The sequence below is a fragment of the Clytia hemisphaerica genome, unplaced genomic scaffold (genome assembly GCF_902728285.1).
Source record: "Clytia hemisphaerica strain Z4C2 unplaced genomic scaffold, Clytia hemisphaerica genome assembly, whole genome shotgun sequence".
Taxonomy (NCBI): Eukaryota; Metazoa; Cnidaria; class Hydrozoa; order Leptothecata; family Clytiidae; genus Clytia; species Clytia hemisphaerica.
This window is the reverse complement of record NW_027104439.1, coordinates 125,564-144,149: the sequence shown is the minus strand read 5'-3', so window position 1 is coordinate 144,149 and position 18,586 is coordinate 125,564. Positions and strand designations below refer to the sequence as shown.

General features: G+C 35.2%; 2 protein-coding genes across 2 annotated transcripts; one reads left to right on the top strand and one right to left on the bottom strand.

Moving 5' to 3' along the window:
• Positions 1-1,216: 1,216 nt before the first annotated feature.
• Positions 1,217-8,372, top strand: LOC136820815 (coadhesin-like). The gene is made up of 12 exons (XM_067077050.1): positions 1,217-1,260; positions 2,333-2,395; positions 2,969-3,113; positions 3,279-3,532; positions 3,785-3,961; positions 4,262-4,432; positions 4,922-5,092; positions 5,512-5,682; positions 5,996-6,166; positions 6,478-6,648; positions 7,010-7,174; positions 7,895-8,372. Exons 2-12 carry the CDS (start codon positions 2,344-2,346, stop codon positions 8,200-8,202), a joined length of 1,956 nt encoding a protein of 651 aa, XP_066933151.1. The 5' UTR covers positions 1,217-1,260; positions 2,333-2,343; the 3' UTR covers positions 8,203-8,372.
• A 5,560-nt stretch (positions 8,373-13,932) lies between these two features.
• Positions 13,933-16,353, bottom strand: LOC136820812 (DNA ligase 1-like). Its single transcript, XM_067077046.1, has 2 exons — positions 16,243-16,353; positions 13,933-16,041 (listed from the first exon to the last, which is right to left on the bottom strand). Exons 1-2 carry the CDS (start codon positions 16,290-16,292, stop codon positions 15,021-15,023), a joined length of 1,071 nt encoding a protein of 356 aa, XP_066933147.1. The 5' UTR covers positions 16,293-16,353; the 3' UTR covers positions 13,933-15,020.
• Between the last annotated feature and the right edge of the window lie 2,233 nt (positions 16,354-18,586).

Genomic DNA, 18,586 nt, shown 5'->3' with positions numbered 1-18,586 from the left:
TCTATTACCACTGGGCTTCTTAATTTAATTTTAAATTTTCAAACCTACGTTATTGGGGCCCCAAACCTGCGTTCTCACAACCAGGGGTATACTGTAAAAGTTTCTTTAAACAACTTTATCCCCAAAACCCTCTCAATCACATTTGCAAACTATGGTAAAAATTTTATATTCGTAGCTTAAAGGCCTGTTTTTAAGCAAACGAAAAATATTGTTGAAGTTGAAGATTTTGAAAAAGAACTTTCGGGAAATAAAATAGAGATGTTAAAGTTTTTCATGAAGCAAAAATCTTTGTAAAACATCTTTTCCTCTAGATTCGAAAACAACTTTAAATCTGACTGACGTTTTGGGGGCTACGTACTGTAAAGTTTGATTCTTTAAAGGATTGGGTGGATAAATTGGATCCATAAATTGGATCATACGCGATAACTTTACGGTAGAGTGTTGTCATAGGTTAAAATTCAGAGAAAGCAATAATGAGGTCCTCTTGTAATTTTCACTACTGGCTAAATTTCAAACTTGCAACCTGGAAAAGAAGATGTTGCTGTAGAGAGTGATTTCGACCTAAAGCCAGCTGGAGGACCGGTAAAATGGTTTTTCTTAAGTCGGCGTGGTAAAAGATTAATCTCATTCGAAAAGGGATTGATTTAACATCTCATTGTTTAGTTGCATGGTTAGATTTTATTTTTAGTAAGTACAACAAGCATTAGGATTCGAATTATCGCAAACTCCACTTCCCTTTGTTTTTTTTTATCATCTCAATTTTCTAGTGAAAGCGGCATAAAATTTCGGGGAAAATTGTTCTAAACCGAAACCTAACTCAAACACAATCCACTTAATTTCCTAATGCAAGATTGCAATAGAAATCACAAATTAACACTATATTGATCGACATAACACACCAAAACTGAAAATAAAACAACTTTGATCTTGAACGCTAAAACGAACGGAATTGGATTTGCAGAATCTCCAAAAAAGCTAATTCGCAAGTTGTTGGATTATTGATTCTTGGTGCTAATGGAAAGAATCTTTAGTTTACACTTGAAACGCTTTGTCACTTAGAAATAATTGTTTTGAAAACGGATATTAGATTTATCGACTTTGTAATCGGGAAGCCTCTTTTTAAGGGAATCTGTTGTTTATCATGTTACCAATGATTGAAACAGGTGGACTAGTGAATTAATATATATCATGAATTCGGTTAAAATTGATTATTGCTTTTTGAAACATTAAGAAGAAGCAAGCACAGTGGTTTTAAAAAAGGTATGAAGATATTTTTTTGAATTCTTTCTGAATTTGGACATTTCACTGGGTATATTTATAGGTATGAGAAGAAAAAAAGATTTATCGTTGTCTATAGCCGTGGTTACACTACATTAATATCTTTAAAATTTTTGAAATTTTTTAATCAAAAATACATTAAAGAAATTAACTATTTTCTTTAAAGTCTTTTCGAAATTTTTGTATGTTGTATCAAATCTTCAATCGTTTTTCTCAACTCATTTTCTCACTCAACAAACGACATGAGTTAAAGGAGGAAGGCTGCAGCACGTATTGTGCTAATTCTTTTGTAACGGAAATTTGAGAGGAAATATTCGAAAATGTCGAGCTTAAAAGGTCTTGCTGGGTACGCAAGTGGTTAAAGTTGAGGAACGAAAAAAGTGCCTACAACAACATATTTGCTGAACTTCTTCGTCTACGTGACCAAGAAGAAAAGAAGAATTTTATATCTCAGGATGAACACAGAAACTCGTGGCTGATATCCATCCATCATGCAAAATCTTTCTCTTATCTTATCTTTCACCCCTATCTCATATTAGCCATACGGTTTGAAAATTCAAAACGCTAGAAAATCCATTCATCGAAAAAATGTAATGAACTATCATGTCGGTGCCTTTGATCTCGAGAGAAGTGAAGAAAAAAACTTTAAACTCTTTACCAAAAAAATGGTAAAGAATCGCAAGAAATGATTTCTTTTTCAAGAATTTATAGGTCTTTATATTCTTTAAAAGAGGACTGTTACACTTGTAAATTTTTTAATCATAAAGACTTGATTAAAAAACTTCAGAAATTTTGAAATAAATTAATGTAATGTAACCACGCCTTATGGTAACAAAACTATTGAAATTAAGTTAATTTTTGAGCGCCTTAAATCATTGAAAGGTTACAGATACTCACCGTGAAATTTACCCCAAGTGAATTTTCTTGATTTTTTCATCTTAACTCCTTCAGTACTGGTGGAGACAGAAATTTGAATATTTTTTCAAGGCAAAGAATTTTAGCTTGGATGGCAATACTGAAAAAGTTAAACATTTATTTTATTTTTCCAATACAGATCCACTGACAATGAAAGTTTTCGTTTTGTTGGCCCTTCTTGGGGTTGCCTTGGCACAAGATGGTAAGTTACGTGTTAGAATTCCTTGTGTTTTTATGACAATGTCTTGTCAATCAGAGGTGAAAGGTAAATATTAAAAAACAAGCTCTCCTCTGCTGCACTATATTACTATAGTTAGAGTTTAAGAAAATTTATATCTTGCCATGTAAATTAGTATAAAAAAGAACTAAACTAAATTATCGGGGCCGGCAAACGTAACTTTTATTAATATTAGAATTGCAGCGGTTTGTCAAAAATAGGGGCATAATCGGGGGCAAATTTCTCAAAATTGGCGCAAGATATATATGTGTAAAAATTTTGGTAGGAAAGTAACAAAAAATTGTGAATATATGATCTTCGGTGCCTCCCAAAAAGTTCGGCCGCTGGGGCGGTCAGTAAGATTCATCATAAACCGAAAAGATTATTTAAATCACTCAATTTTTTAGGATTTGCGATTTGCTTATAAGTTACATTTCTTATTAAGGATCCGATTAGTATGAAGAATGTTGAAGTTAAAAAAACTGGGTTGGAAGGCCTACACTGGTACTGAAATTTAGGTATTAGAATAATTCATTATCTTTGGGTATTTTTCACTAGATTGCCCAGCGTTCGTTAAGCAAGGATGTTTGAGCAGAGATGCAAATGTCTTTCATCAACAAGTTGCAAACAATCGTGATGCTAGCAGCAATGTTTACACCGGCAAACTTTTGGACTGGCATAACTTCAAACAATCCCTTGGCGAGTGAGTGCGATTTTCCGTTCTTGGACCAAAAAAAGATGCTGACTTTTGTCAACAAGTGCAAGTCTTGTATTGCATCTTTTTTATTACATAACGTTTTTAATCACCTAAATAGACATCTGGGGTGATATATAAATTTCTGAATATTAATTTTTGCGACGTTTTTAGATTAGGATGTGCATGTGCCAAAAAAGTCAAAGAACTCGGTGGTGTTGCTTTTGCCATGACATTCTGGGGAGAATGTTGGATGGCCACCGATAAAGCAGCTTATGAAGCTCATCTTATGAATCCTGCTGATCAATCAGGAAGTTGTATCGGTCATGACGGAAGCAACTATGGGTCATGCGCTGAAGGACATGGACATTGCATGGCTGACGAATCTTCCGAATACGCTTACAGCTTTCCATCTGCTGCCCCACCAGGTAAGACAATGTCCTCCCTTTATACACTGTCTTTTCATTAGAACTTAGTTTATTAGAACAGTTAGGCTAAAATTAAGGGAAAAAAGGAAATCGTAAACATGGCCAGTCTGAAGATTTATGTTTCCCGTGCATGCTCGAGTTATGGAGACTCCACTGTATAACTACTTTAGATCCGTAACGAAAAATTTCGCTAATACGAAGTTTTAAAGAAATACACTGTAATTGCTATATGAGCCTCTTTCTACTTTTCAGCAATCGATGGAGGATTTGGAAACTGGAGTGAATGGACACAATGTTCAGCAAGCTGTGGCGATTCTTTCCAAGAACGTGAAAGAAGTTGTAACAACCCCGTCCCAAAGAATGGTGGTGCTGACTGTCCAGAAGAAGAATTGACTGAAACAAGAAAATGCGACGTCCCAGCATGCCCAGGTATACTCTTCTTTCCTCTTGATGTAAATTATTCACATGAGAGGTTATTTCTTTGCTTTTATCCGCTCAACATATCAATCTTGATAAAACAAAGTATGTTTTTGAACTCTTTCAGATTTTGGTAAGATCACTTTCACAAGGATTTGTACTGAAAGACCAATTTGCTCATGCAAAGCAATCGGGCTAACAATTTTTATTTAGACTATAGCAAGCTAAAATCATTGCTAATTTTGATGTACATTTCTACTAAGCCTAAAACTAAAATCGTTATCAATTTTTATAATTTGTTAAATTGTTTAGTCGACGGCAAATGGACAGAGTACAGTGAGTTCGGTGAATGTTCAGCCTCGTGTGGAGGTGGATCACAAAAAAGAACTCGATCTTGCACAAACCCTGCACCAGCACATGGTGGAAAAGAATGCGAAGGATCTGATGAAGATGAACGAGAATGTGGAACTGACCCTTGCCCAGGTGCGTGGCAATTAAATACTTGATCACAATACAATTTATATTGCTTTAGAATCTTCACCAACAGCTCGGTCTTAGACCATGTTCACACGTGGCGGCTCCATTTCGCTCCGAAACGAAATGAAGCCATTCTATTGGTTACATTCAAGTGTTACGTCACTACTAACCAAAAGAATGGCTTCATTTCGTTTCGGAGCGAAACGGGACCGCCACGTACGAACATGGTCTTAGGGATCCTTTTCTCAGAACTTCATCTCGGTATAAATATTTTGTGGTGTCTACACTCTAATGCATTATATCCAAATGTTTCCTGAAAATTTTGTGGATAACTATTTACGTTAAGAAGAATTTACAGAAGTTTTTTTCTGATTTTGTTTACATATATGTAAAGTATTCCAAATACATTCTCTTGAACCATTGGTTTACACGTTTCCAAAAAACTTTCAGAAAAATCATAGTCATTCTAATCAACCGAACTTGCATTTTCTCTAGTCGATGGTAAATGGACAGAGTACAGTGAGTTCGGTGAATGTTCAGCCTCGTGTGGAGGTGGATCACAAAAAAGAACTCGATCTTGCACAAACCCTGCACCAGCACATGGTGGAAAAGAATGCGAAGGATCTGATGAAGATGAACAAGAATGTGGAACTGATCCTTGCCCAGGTGCGTCTAGTCTACCTTCCATGTCAAGTTTTAGTTGGCTTTTCTTTAGCACTGAAGTAGTTTGTAGTTCCTTAAAATCTGGTGTTTGAAGGGTTATTCTACATAAGTGTTCCCGTTTTATATCAGGCACATGTTTTATATTAGGACATTGTCTGCCTATTATTATATTGTGCTGATATAAGCAAAATATGTTTTTTAAGCAAATGATATCACTCTTATTTAAAACAAACCCTTTAACCCATTCCAGAAGAGATGGCTCGATAGGGCCAAGCTACAAATAATATGTCACTAACATATACAAAAAAAAGATATTTGTGGACAATGAGGTCTTTCAGAAAAGATTTGCTGCAGATTGTGAAAGAACAAGGGAAGAATGGGAATTTTTAAGTATTTTAATGTTTAACTTTCCAATCTCGTAGTCGATGGTAAATGGGGAGCTTACGGAGCTTTCAGCCAATGTAACAAGCCTTGTGGAGGTGGAAGCCAATCACGATCGAGATCTTGCAACAACCCTGCACCAAAATATGGAGGAAAAGCTTGTGTTGGACCAGCCACTGACAGCCGAGCCTGTAACACACAAAACTGCCCAGGTGTCATATTTTGCTTTTATAATCTTATATCCCTTTCAACAATACCTTTTTTTGCTTTTTGAATTTTGAGATTGATTTTGAGTTTCTACTATGAATCGTTTTTCCAGACACGATATCAAGTTTCAGCTTACAAAAGCAGTGGTCAAAGATATTTTACCAATGCTTTAACATCCAAGTCTTCATATTCTTGATTGCAGTTTATACTTGATCGTGCGAACCAAGAATATATAAGTCCAAGATAGGAAGGGTCTCTTGTATAATCTTGAAGAGGCTTATATTGCTAATGAACAAATTTCCTATTTTCCTTTTATAGTCGATGGTAAATGGGGAGCTTATGGAGCTTTCAGCCAATGTAACAAGCCTTGTGGAGGTGGAAGCCAATCACGATCGAGATCTTGCAACAACCCTGCACCAAAATATGGAGGAAAAGCTTGTGTTGGATCAGCCACTGACAGCCGAGCTTGTAACACACAAAACTGTCCAGGTGCCATATTTTGCTTTTATAATCTCATATCCAATTCAACAATATTTTCTTTTGCTTTTCGTATTTTGTGTTTGATTATGAGTTTCTATCATGAGTAGTTTTTCCAGACACGATAGATGCACAGCTTACAAAAGCAGTAGTCAAAGATGTTTTACAAAGGCTTTAAAATCCCAGTTTTTAAATTCTTAATTGCAGTTTATACTTTACCGTGCGAACCAAAAATATACACAAACGAGGAACGGTCTCTTATTGTATTATCTCGAAGAGATTTATATTGCTGATGAAAAAAGATTCTTATTTTCCTATTATAGTCGATGGTAAATGGGGAGCTTATGGCGCTTTCAGCCAATGTAACAAGCCTTGTGGAGGTGGAAGCCAATCACGATCGAGATCTTGCAACAACCCTGCACCAAAATACGGAGGAAAAGCTTGTGTTGGATCAGCCACTGACAGCCGAGCTTGTAACACACAAAACTGTCCAAGTAAGTTTAGGTTAATCATCAAAAGGAACTTAGCCGGTTTTCTTTAACAGATATGCTTTGTAAGAACTTGATCGCGACTTTACGGTGTTAAGCAATGAATTAAGTTCAAACCGGTTTCTTTGGTTCTTTAAAACAAATTAACCTAGAGATTATGCTAACTGGGACAATGCGTAATAGTTTTAAACCAGAACGAGAGAGATGGCTAAATTGTGAAAGGTTTATCTAGGAATAGGGTACATTTCCATAAAAATTATCCGAAACTGACAAAGCTCAATAATCTTTTGAATTTATACTTGTCAGTTCTATATTTACCGATATTTAGCTTGCACCTACTTTTAAGCACTTTTTCCGTTTTTTTTAGTCAACGGAAAATGGGGATCATGGAGCGGATATGGATCTTGTAACAAAAAATGTGGAACAGGAAGTCAGACACGAACCAGATCTTGTAATAATCCTTCACCAAAATACAATGGTGCTTCATGTTCAGGTTCATCTCAACAAAGCAGAAACTGCAACACTCACTCTTGTAAGTTACACTTTTTATCATCTTAGATTACCTTTTAAATTATTTCGCCAGCATTTCCACAAACCCCATGTAGCTTGCAGCTTTATTTCTTAGATTGTAATTTATCCATAGTATAGTTTGATGTGATAGTTTGAAGGATCTATTGTTTCAGGATCCTTTTGATCAAGTTAAAAGATAAACTAGCAGCAAAGAGCTAAGAAAAGGTTTAAAGATACAAATATGAAGGCCATTTCACGGTCGAAATGACACATGGGTGATCAAGACCGATTACGTCTCTGTAACGGCCCACCGTTGGTTAGATACAAAAACATCCAACATTAGACCGTAGTTATAGAGTGCAGCGATCCTGATTACCCATGATTCCTTGCAACCAACAAAAGTCACTGACATGCTGCAGACATGCCAAATCAAGGACTCTTTGATGTTAACAAAGTTTTAAAAGTGAGGATAACGAGGATAATGAATTCACGGGTTCCAGGGGAGATGGTTCTTTCGGATCCTAGTGACATCAGTGAGCCCAAAATCCGACACTTTCTTTCTCAGTCGGTAGATCAGTTGCAGTATGTAATTCGAAAGTCGTAAGTTTGAATTGCACTTCAGTTCATTAGTTTGCTTTCAAACTGAGGTCAATTCGCATATATACGTGTTGGCACTTAATGGTCTTGATGCAGTTTAGCAAGTGAATAAGGAGAGTTTAAAATTTAATTTATCTTATTTCAGGTTATTCTGGATATATGGAATTCAAAACATGCGAAGGATCGTCACGTAATGTCGATTGTGGATCTGGAAAAGTCATCAAATTGCAGGACTACTTCTGGGGACGAACTTCCAAGTCATACTGCCGAAGCGGTGTTGATTGGTTCTGGAGCACAAGCTGCCGAGGTGGTCATGGACGTATTGCCAACAGATGTCACAACAGACAATCATGCAAATTGGAAGCTAACAATAGCTGGATGAACGATGATCCATGTTGGGGAACACCAAAATACGCCTGGGTCAAATACCGGTGTTATCAAAGTCCTTATTAAGTGATATTTTCATAACATATACATATACAGCACCGCAGGTTTTGATATTTCAAGTAGTCACTTAAAGCACCGTGGGTCAGATTGAAAAATTATCTATTACATAAAAGTTGTAACTTAAATGCACTTTATTTTGGACAAACGAAAAAGATTTATTACAAAAAAATTCTAAATTTTCCTTGTCTTAATTATTTAAAGTTCTGCAGAATTCACAGTATGACATCGCGTCCAGGGGGTATTATAGGATGGGAGAATGCTTGGAATGTGCCGACCCTTACATAGACTGAATTTTTGAACAATAAGTGACAAAACCGATGAAACAACGAACACCCCTGTCAATGGTAGGCCCTAATTAACCGGTGTTGTTAACCGGTTACTTTTTCGAAGCGGGCTACATGGCTTTTTGCGCAATGCAATTGGTTCTTTTCGCATGACGACGGGCCTACATTGTCCAGAGTTGCCCGTCGTTAGGAAAATTCATTGTGACGTCACTTTTTCAAAGGAAAATGAACAATGCGTGAACAATGAAAAACACCACTGCTGACGCAGAAGTCACAAATTTCATTTGTAATATTTAATTCATGTTTTCAGTGTTTTTGGTTTTTTTTATTACTACATTTTATTAGACACGTATTTTTCAATACGTATTGTTGGACATTTTTTTGAGTTTTTCACACTAGTCTTTGCAGGGTTTCAGTTTCTTAAAATATATTTGATTTCTATTATATGTATATCCAAATAAAAATGCGTTGACATAAAAAAAAAAAAAAAAAAAAAAAAAAAAAAAACAATGCGTTGACATCATTTCTCTCATTTTTTATTTCTGACGTCAGAAATTATAGCAATTTTTTATCTCTTTTCGCTTGTTTTTTCTGCTTTATTTCGCTATTTTTCCTGGATAAAGCGCTAAAAATCAATCAAAGTTGAAGGAAACGGTTAACAAATACAACAAGACGACTTGAAGTCGAAAATTTCGCCTACAATTTGAACTACATAGGAAAAAGAAGAAGTAGAGATTGAAGCTAATCTGAAATCTACTTTACATCGAGCCTTGATGAAACAATTTTACAAGAACAACGAGGCTTAAAATCGCTAAAAAAATAAGACCAATTTAAGAACTATTGTTGTTTAATTTTTAAGAACTCTTATAAAGTATATGCTTATAAAAAATAAATATGCTCATATTGTGCGCCGTCCCTTGTTTACTTTGTAAGAACTAATCACCGAAAGGTATATCACCATCTATCAAGAGTTATTGATTTGATTCTTATAAAGTAAATGCTTATAAGAAAAATGAATATGCTCATATTGTACGCCAACCCTTGTTTACCTTGTAAGAACTAATCACCGAAGGGTATATCACCGTCTATCAAGAGTTATTGATTTGATTCTTATAAAGTATATGCTTATAAGAAAAATAAATATGCTCATATTGTACGCCAACCCTTGTTTACTTTGTAAGAACTAATTACCGAAAGGTATATCACCATCTATCAAGAGTTATTGATTTGATTCTTATAAATTAAATGCTTATAAGAAAAATGAATATGCTCATATTGTACGCCAACCCTTGTTTACCTTGTAAGAACTAATTACCGAAAGGTATATCACCGCCCATCAAGAGTTATTGATTCGATTCTTATAAAGTAAATGCTTATAAGAAAAATAAGTATGCTCATATTGTATGCCGTCCCTTGTTTACCTTGTAAGAACTAATTACCGAAAGGTATATCACCGTCCATCAAGAGTTATTGATTTGATTCTTATAAAGTAAATGCCTATAAGAAAAATAAATATGCTCATATTGTGCGCTGTCCCTTGTTTATTATGTAAGAACTAATTACCGAAAGGTATGTCACCGTCTATCAAGAGTTATTGATTTGATTCTTATAAAGTATATGCTCATAAGAAAAACAAATATGCTCATATTGTATGCCGTCCCTTGTTTACCTTGTAAGAACTAATTACCGAAAGGTATATCACCGTCCATCAAGAGTTATTGATTTGATTCTTATAAAGTAAATGCCTATAAGAAAAATAAATATGCTCATATTGTGCGCTGTCCCTTGTTTACTATGTAAGAACTGATTACCGAAAGGTATATCATCGTCTATCAAGAGTTATTGATTTGATTCTTATAAAGTATATGCTTATAAGAAAATGAAGAAATAATCAAAACTGTGAAGCTAAAGACACAAAGATATATGACGTAATCCAAAGAAAACCTGCGAAAATCGTCCATGGTTATACGAGCGTGTAATTTGTAAATTGATTTTAGTGAGTTCGTCCATCGTATCAAGTACTTTCGTTTTCTAATTTTTTTTCCGCACCGCCGCCGCAAATTTTTTTTCCGTAGACGGGCGGAAATATCTTTAATGGTCGGAAATATCATAGCGTAATGGTCGGAAATATCATTTGATGGTCGGAAATATCCAAAACTCTAAAAATTTGAAAATTTAATGGTCGGAAATATCCCGCGCTTTTAAAAATGCTTCATCAGCAAAAAAATATAAACAAAGATGGTAGCAAAGGTGGTGTTGTGTGGCCAACTTGTTGTGTGTGCCAGACAAGCTTTTTAGGGAGATAAAGTGGTATTGACCTTTTTATTCAAACACGACTCTTGTCTTTTTTATATCCTTTCCTCCTCTAGCCCCCACTGTAAGGGTCATTTTTTGGCAAAATTTTCTCTGCATTCAATGCCAGCTGGATGCACTGTAAGGGTTCGATTTTGGAAGCCAAATTTTCCGCCGAACGTATGGTTTAAGATCGATCCACCGGGGTAAGGTCTAGAATGGGAGGGTGTCCAGGTAGGGTTGGGACTAGCTTTAGGGTGATTTGAGAGCTGTGGGGGCTAGAGGAGGAAAGGATATAAAAAGACAAGAAAGAAAGAAGAGTCGTGTTTAAATAAAAAGGTTAATACCACTTTCTCTCCCTAAAAAGCTGTCTACGTATTGTGTAAAATACTGTATAAAGAACTAAGAAACAGAACAGTTCTCAGTCAGTGTCCCAAAAACTTAAAATAAAAAGCTACTCTTGTCTGGCACACACAACAAGTTGGCCACACCACACCACCTTTGCTACCATCTTTGTTTACATTTTTTTGCTGGATGAAGCATTTTTAAAAGTGCGGGATATTTCCGACCATTAAATTTTCAAATTTTCAGAGTTTTGGATATTTCCGACCATCAAAAGATATTTCCGACCATCAAATGATATTTCCGACCATCACGCTATGATATTTCCGACCATTAAAGATATTTCTGCCCGTCTACGGAAAAAAAATTTGCACCGCCGCCGCGAAAGCCTATTAGCGAGGTTAAGCAGGAGTTTATTTTGTGCCGTACCGTAAGGTTTTAGGCTCAGTCCGGGGTGTTTTAGCCTGACTCCTATAACGTTACGGTATTAAGGAAAAAAACAGTTAAGCAGAGAGGCTATCTATGCCGTGTGACGTAATGTTTGTTTTGCCGCCTTTCACTTTCGGTTCCAGCTTCAAAAAATTTTGTTTGGTTTTTGTTTTTCAGCTTTCTTTTTCAGACTTATTCAGACGTCTAAGAATAAAGTGCTTTTAAAATGGATGCTGCCAATCATGAAGAGATGGAGATTGATTTTGCTGTTGGTGATCAAAATGAAGAAGAAATGATTGTTGACAGTTCCAGTGGAGATGATGAAGATTCTGATGTTGTTGTTGATTCTGATGTTGTTGTTGATTCTGATGTTGGTGATGGTTTTGAGTCTTCTGATGATGAGGTTTTAGTAAGTGATGTTGATGACAGTGAGAACGAAGATGGTGATTCTAGTAGTGGTTATGAAGCTGATGATAGTGATGAAGAGGATGATGATGATGGTGAAGTTGATGTTGTGGATGAACTTGTGGGAGCTTACTTGGCAGGTGTGCTTGAAGATGAGGATTTTAATTTATTAATGATAGCTGCTAATGCTGGGGTTAGAAATGATGCACGTAATGATAGAGTTTTGCAGAGGTGGGCGCCATTTGATTTTGATGCGTGGTCAGAGGAAGAGTGTCGAGTGGATACAAGATTTAAGAAAGTTGACATTATAAGACTTGTTGAAGCTTTTGGTTTGGGAGATGAAATTATTACACATAACAGAGTGAGGTGCAGTTCAGTTGAGGCATTGTGTTTGTTGTTACGACGTTTGGCGTTTCCTTGCAGGTTTATTGATCTTATGCCCAAATTTGGTCGACCCAAAGAAACATTGTGTGTAATATTTAATCATGTGTTGGACCACATAAGCACCAACTTTATCCATTTGCTGGAATCGTTTGATCAACCCTGGCTGTCTCCTGAGCGTCTAACACACTATGCCGAGAGGATCCACACCAAAGGAGGCCCACTTGACAACTGCTGGGGATTCATTGACGGAACCCTCCGACCCATAGCCCGCCCGAAATTAATGCAAAGGGTGATGTACAATGGGCATAAAAGAGTTCACGATTTCAAATTTCAGTCCATATCAACTCCTAATGGAATGGTAGCAAACTTCTTTGGGCCACTTGAAGGATCTCGCCATGATTCGTATTTGTTAGCACAGTCTGGGATTTTGGACAATCTTGAAAGGTATTCGGTTGGTGTTAATGGGAATCGTTTGTGTGTTTATGGTGATCCGGCGTACCCTTTAAGCGAAAGCATCCAAACTGGTTTCCACAATCCTCAAGATGAAGATCAACAAGAGTACAACCGAGCTATGTCCCGTCTTCGTGTATCAGTTGAGTGGTGTTTTGGAGAAATTATCGAAAGGTTTCGATTCACAGACTTTAAAAAAATGATGAAGTCAGGGTTAAGTCCGGTTGCTAAACAGTATGCTGTCTCAGCCCTCCTTCAAAATTGCCACAATTGTTTGTATTCTTCAAAGTGTGCTCAATTTTTTGAATGTGATCCACCTGCTTTGGAAGACTACCTCCAGCCAATCTGAAGATCAATTGACGTGTGATGAATGTGGAAAAAACGGTTTTTTTTAAAACCACAAATCTCCTAAAAAACAAATCTTACTTGAATATCTCTCTAATGTTTATGTCTTTTTTGACAAAACCTAGAGTCCCTTTAAACCCTTTCCCTGTTTCTAACATTATATAATGATAATTTCCCTATTATTGAAGGAAAAATTTGAAGTATTTATATTTATGGAGGAAAGTAGTTGAAAGACAATCATATATTATGTAATTGAAAGAAAATCCTATTTTATCTTTTCCCACCACCTTTAGTAAAGTAGTATAGATTTTTTGTGCCTCAAATGACATACACTTCCTTTGAAAAATAGGAAAAAAGCTAAAATGTAAGAGTTTGTTTGGCAATAGTTTGTTTCAATTTACATTTGAGACAAAGGTGAAGCAAGATGCTACAGATCAACTCTGTGTTTTGACTGGACGCACCAGCCTTTATAATTATAAAGGTACAGTCTGCCTATTGCAACAACTCTTTTTCAATTAAAAACACACCTTTAGTGAAAACATATCTAGGCGGGACGTGTCTCAATAATTAAAATTAGACAAGTATATTCATTCTATAATAGAAAGTACTCTAACATTATTCTCAACATCAGAATTAATTATTTTCATATTTAACAATTTAACATTTCAATCAATAAATATAATTTCTTTGTTTAACAATTTTCAATAAATAAATATAATTTATATAATTTAGATTTAAATAATAAATAAATAATAAATAAATCAATTTATAATTCAATGTAAATTCACTTTGTATAATTCACATAACTACCAATAGTATTAAGGTAAAACTAAATTTTTTCTTTTGAAAAGCATTTTAACTGTCAAGATTTTTGAGAAAAATAGATCATTTGAATAAAACATGTAATTTTTCCATGAACACAACATATGAAAAATAAAAAATATATCTCTCAATTCAAGATTTCTAATAGTCCCCTATCAGCCTAAAAGAAACTATTTTTATGAAAAACATGTAAATCAGATATCAAACCCAAATCTCCTGATAGAAGATAGTTGAACAGAAAAAAAACTTGATTTAATTTCAGTAGAGATTGCTCTCTACTCAAAGAGGTAATGTCATTGAAACACCCTGCCAGACCCTATTAGCAATTATAAAATTTACGTAAAACTTGAAAAAGGTTGAATGCTGAAAAATGACCAATTTATAAAGTTAGTTCCCAAAAAAATTTTTTATTCATGTTAGAGTCAACAATGAAATGAAAGAAACACCAAAGTTATATTGTGAAAAACTTAAAAAGGTCTGAAATTGTAGCTGAGTAAGAATGAGATAATCTTCTACACGGACTTATAAGTATGGAAATAAAAAAGCTATAAAATTTTCTAGTATTGTGATATCAAGAAAGGAAGAGAAAGGAAAAGAAAAAAACAGCAAATGTTATGAAAGCTCTACTGAAACTGAAAGAAGATTGAAGAAGGGAAAAAGCCAGATTTAGTTTAAATTTGATGTAGTTCTATACATCAGTCTACTTCTCTCAATCTGACACAAAAGATGAGATAAAAAAAACAACAGAAAGATAAAAAATGACGAGAACATGAAGCAAAAGTAATTTATGTGAAGTTTTCTATGGAAAAACTTTGGTTTTTTCTAGGAAATGATAAAATAAAATTAAGGAAATGGAACAGATGATTTCTCAATCCATTTTTTGACTTGATTTTTTGAAAGAGAAGCTTTTTTGAAAGAAGAAGAGAGTGAGAGAACAAAAGTACTTATTTCATACTTGCAACAAAACATCTAAACTAAAAAGCCTTGAAAGGAATACGTTTGTATACAAAACGAAAACATCAAAATAATATTAGAAGGAAAACAATTCACAAGATGATTTTTAACGTCACCCTATGATTCTTTCTCCTTTAATAATAATTTAATGTGTTCGTTTTGTCTCTCGATCAAGGCTTTTTGAGTCTGGATTGTTTCTTTCAAGGATGCAATTAGTAAATTTGTCCTCTCGTGCTCTTCTTCCTTCAAAGCAATTTCTCTTTCCAGCAAAGACTGATCCTTTTCCTTAACTAATTTATCATTATCCCACTTTTGCTTCACAAAATCCATCATCTCCTTGCTGTCAAATTTTTTTTTATCTGACCTTTGCTGTCGTGGCTTTTTTTCCTTCTTCAATCTTTTTTCAGTCTCAGAAAACCTTTCAAAGCATCTGTTCCTCTGTTCTTTTCCATTCTCTTCCTTTTCTTTCTTCTTTTTCGCTTGGTTATTGTTTTCCTCCTCTCTTTCATGCAAATAATCATCTTCCATACTTATAAGTCCATCCAAAAGATTGTCCCTTTCATTGTACTCAGGTGCAATGCCAGACCCTTTAAGTTCAGCACTGTTTTTTTTTCTGTGTTCCTTCATTTCATTTGTCACGCGCTCTCTAACAGTTTTATTTTTGTATTCCCCATCTTGTGGGTATAATTTGGCCATATTTTCAGCAACTTTATCCCAGGTTTCTCTTCTGGCAGGAGTGCCTTTTTTCTGAAGAAACGTGCCACATGACGTTACCTCTTTAAAAAGTGAAATGTCTCTATCAAAATTAAAACGGATCTTTTTCTTTGGTGGTTCTGTAATTTGAGAGGAAGGAGAGGCAGTAGTGGTGGTGGTTGAATTTGAAGATGATGGAACGTTGTATAATTCTTTGGGGATAATTTTTCTTTCTGGTATGAAGTTGAGCGGTTGTGTTGCAAGGTTTAAGACAGGCTGATGTGGTGAATTAGTTGAGGACGAAGTTGAGGACGAAGTTGAAGACGAAGTTGGAAATATGAATAGAGATTTCTTCTTTTGTTGTTGTTGGGAAATTGATGGAAGTTGTGGTGGTTGAGTGGTATGATGACATTGTTTACTTGATGACGATGGCACCACAGAAACACTAAAAAATAAGAAATAAAAAATTTGGTTTCATATTGTTCAAAGTATCTATTGGTTTTTGATTTTGACAGAACAACAACAAAAAAGTAGCTAGACATGTAACTTTATTTTATAGTAGATACAAACAAGAGCAGAAACAGCAAAGAAACGTCTGCTGTTGTTGATATAAAATAGTAATAAAGATTATTTATTTACAACTTACATCTTGACATTTTTTTGCGATAAGAATGCTTTCACTTTTTGTGTATTCATTGTAATATAACAGAAAGTATCTAATAACAAGTAAATTAAAAAGCTTTCTTTGATCTCAGCTCCAAATTTCAAATCTCAAAAAAAAATTTCAAAAAAAATTTTATTTTGTTTATCTATTTTCCCGGGTGATTTTGACCCTAACTGATTCAGTCCAATCTCCGTAGCCTAAAAAGTGCCTTAGATCCTAAGCGATTTCGACACCGTTGTTTTGTGAAATTTCACGGCCTAGATCCACTCCCCAACCAACGACGTACAGGTCAAAATCCACAGGACACAAGCAGCCTCAGGAGTTTGGCGCTAGCCCGCGAAAATCCCACGGTATAGAGCGCTTACGGCACAAAATAAACTCCTGCTTAACCTCGCTATTGTAATACTTTCGCTATGCGAAATTAATAATGACCGTTTTTTTCGGGCTGTACTGAAAATATTGCCCTCGGTCAACGCAACAACCTCGCAAGCTCGGTCGTTACTTGACCTCGGGCAATATTTCTCAGTACAGCCCTCACTAACCGGTCATTATTGTATTAGAGTTGGACTAACTACTATCTTATATATATCTATACTCTTGATTCAGTGTTGGTCTTATTTAGTTTGCTCTCAAATATTCGCTATCGTTAACCGGTTACTTTTTCGAAGTGGGCTACATGGCTTTTTGCGCAATGCAATTGGTTCTTTTCGCATGACGACGGGCCTACATTGTCCAGAGTTGCCCGTCGTTAGGAAAATTCATTGTGACGTCACTTTTTCAAAGGAAAATGAACAATGCGTTGACATCATTTCTATCATTTTTTATTTCTGACGTCAGAAATTGTAGCAATTTTTTATCTCTTTTCGCTTGTTTTTTCTGCTTTATTTCGCTATTTTTCCTGGATAAAGCGCTAAAAATCAATCAAAGTTGAAGGAAACGGTTAACAAATACAATAATGACCGGTTTTTTTCGGGCTGTACTGAAAATATTGCCCTCGGTCAACGCAACAACCTCGCAAGCTCGGTCGTTACTTGACCTCGGGCAATATTTCTCAGTACAGCCCTCACTAACCGGTCATTATTGTATTAGAGTTGAGCCTCCTGATTATATAAAATTGCTCATGTATAAAAACACACTGATCTAAAAACTTTTACTTTGATAAACGAGTCCAATTTTTCTCGTTTTTAGCCCATCTTTTGACGTCATCATTTTCCGGGTAACATTTTGGAATTTCTTTTCTTGTATGCGGAAAAATTCATAGAGATTGGACTATATCTAGTCAGGAATAGTTGATCATAGTGTTGAAGGGTGTTCCAGGTCCCACAAAAAATGAAGTCCCACCAACTACTAATGTATCTCACGTACAACCTAGTGGCAATGAATTTTGAAATTTCTGTAAACATCAAGCCTGTTTATATTTATAATCGGCCGTATTGAATTAGAGAAGTAATTAAAGAAGGAAGTGAAATTCTCCCTACTGAAATATTCTACTCTATTCAAGATGGCGTTTCTTACATCTTACTCGAGACGCCAAAAGAGCCTAATTTTGGATAATGAGTTCGAAACTAGACAAAATTAAATGAAAGTCTCTACGACCTTAAAGACTTTAATGATCCTTCCCTTTTCATCAATTACAATAATTAGGGTCAATGACCGATTTCCAAGGTTGGAAATTTCAAGTTTTCTTAGTTGGAAAAAAGATAAAATCCAATGGAAAATCCAACCTGAAAATGTGGGACATTCTCCAAGGTTGGAAATGTTGCATTTTCCATGGCTTGGAATTTTCAAAAATCCAGGTTGAAAAAAGCCAAAATCCAAATTTAACAAGGTTGGAATTTTTTAAAATTCAGTTGGAAAAAAGCCAAAATCCAAATTTAACAATTTTGGAATATTCGAAAATCTAGGTTGAAAAAAGCCAAAATCCAAGCTAAAAAAGGTTGGAATTTTCAAAAATCCAGGTTGAAAAAAGCCAAAATCCAAAAAGTGATGACAGAGATGTGGGAAAAGGAATCTTAAACAAGGTTTTTGTTTTTGTGAACAGTCACTCGCTAGCCTAGGCTCGATGGCTCCCGGTCAATCTCTCGTTATTGGGGGGGGGGGGGGGGGGGGGGCGTTATTGTTCGCACAGATACACTCATTTTGTTTTATAAGCATAACGTTTATAAGCATACTGAAGCTCAAATTTGCTGAAAAATTAAGCATATGCTAAGCATACCTTGAGGCTCAGCCAAAGAAATTTTTAGAATCATAATTTCAAAAACTTCAGAAAATAACAGAAGAATGAAGAAGAGAATTACAAACAAAATTGGTGATTTTATTTTGTTTA

Coding starts and splice junctions, on each gene's coding strand:
- LOC136820815 (XM_067077050.1), top strand. CDS start 2,344: ATGAAAGTTTTCGTTTTGTTGGCCCTTCTTGGGGTTGCCTTGGCACAA. Junction 3,533..3,784: donor TCCATCTGCTGCCCCACCAG/GTAAGACAATGT, acceptor TCTACTTTTCAG/CAATCGATGGAGGATTTGGA. Junction 7,175..7,894: donor AAACTGCAACACTCACTCTT/GTAAGTTACACT, acceptor ATCTTATTTCAG/GTTATTCTGGATATATGGAA.
- LOC136820812 (XM_067077046.1), bottom strand. CDS start 16,292: ATGAATACACAAAAAGTGAAAGCATTCTTATCGCAAAAAAATGTCAAG. Junction 16,042..16,242: donor TCGCAAAAAAATGTCAAGAT/GTAAGTTGTAAA, acceptor CTTATTTTTTAG/TGTTTCTGTGGTGCCATCGT.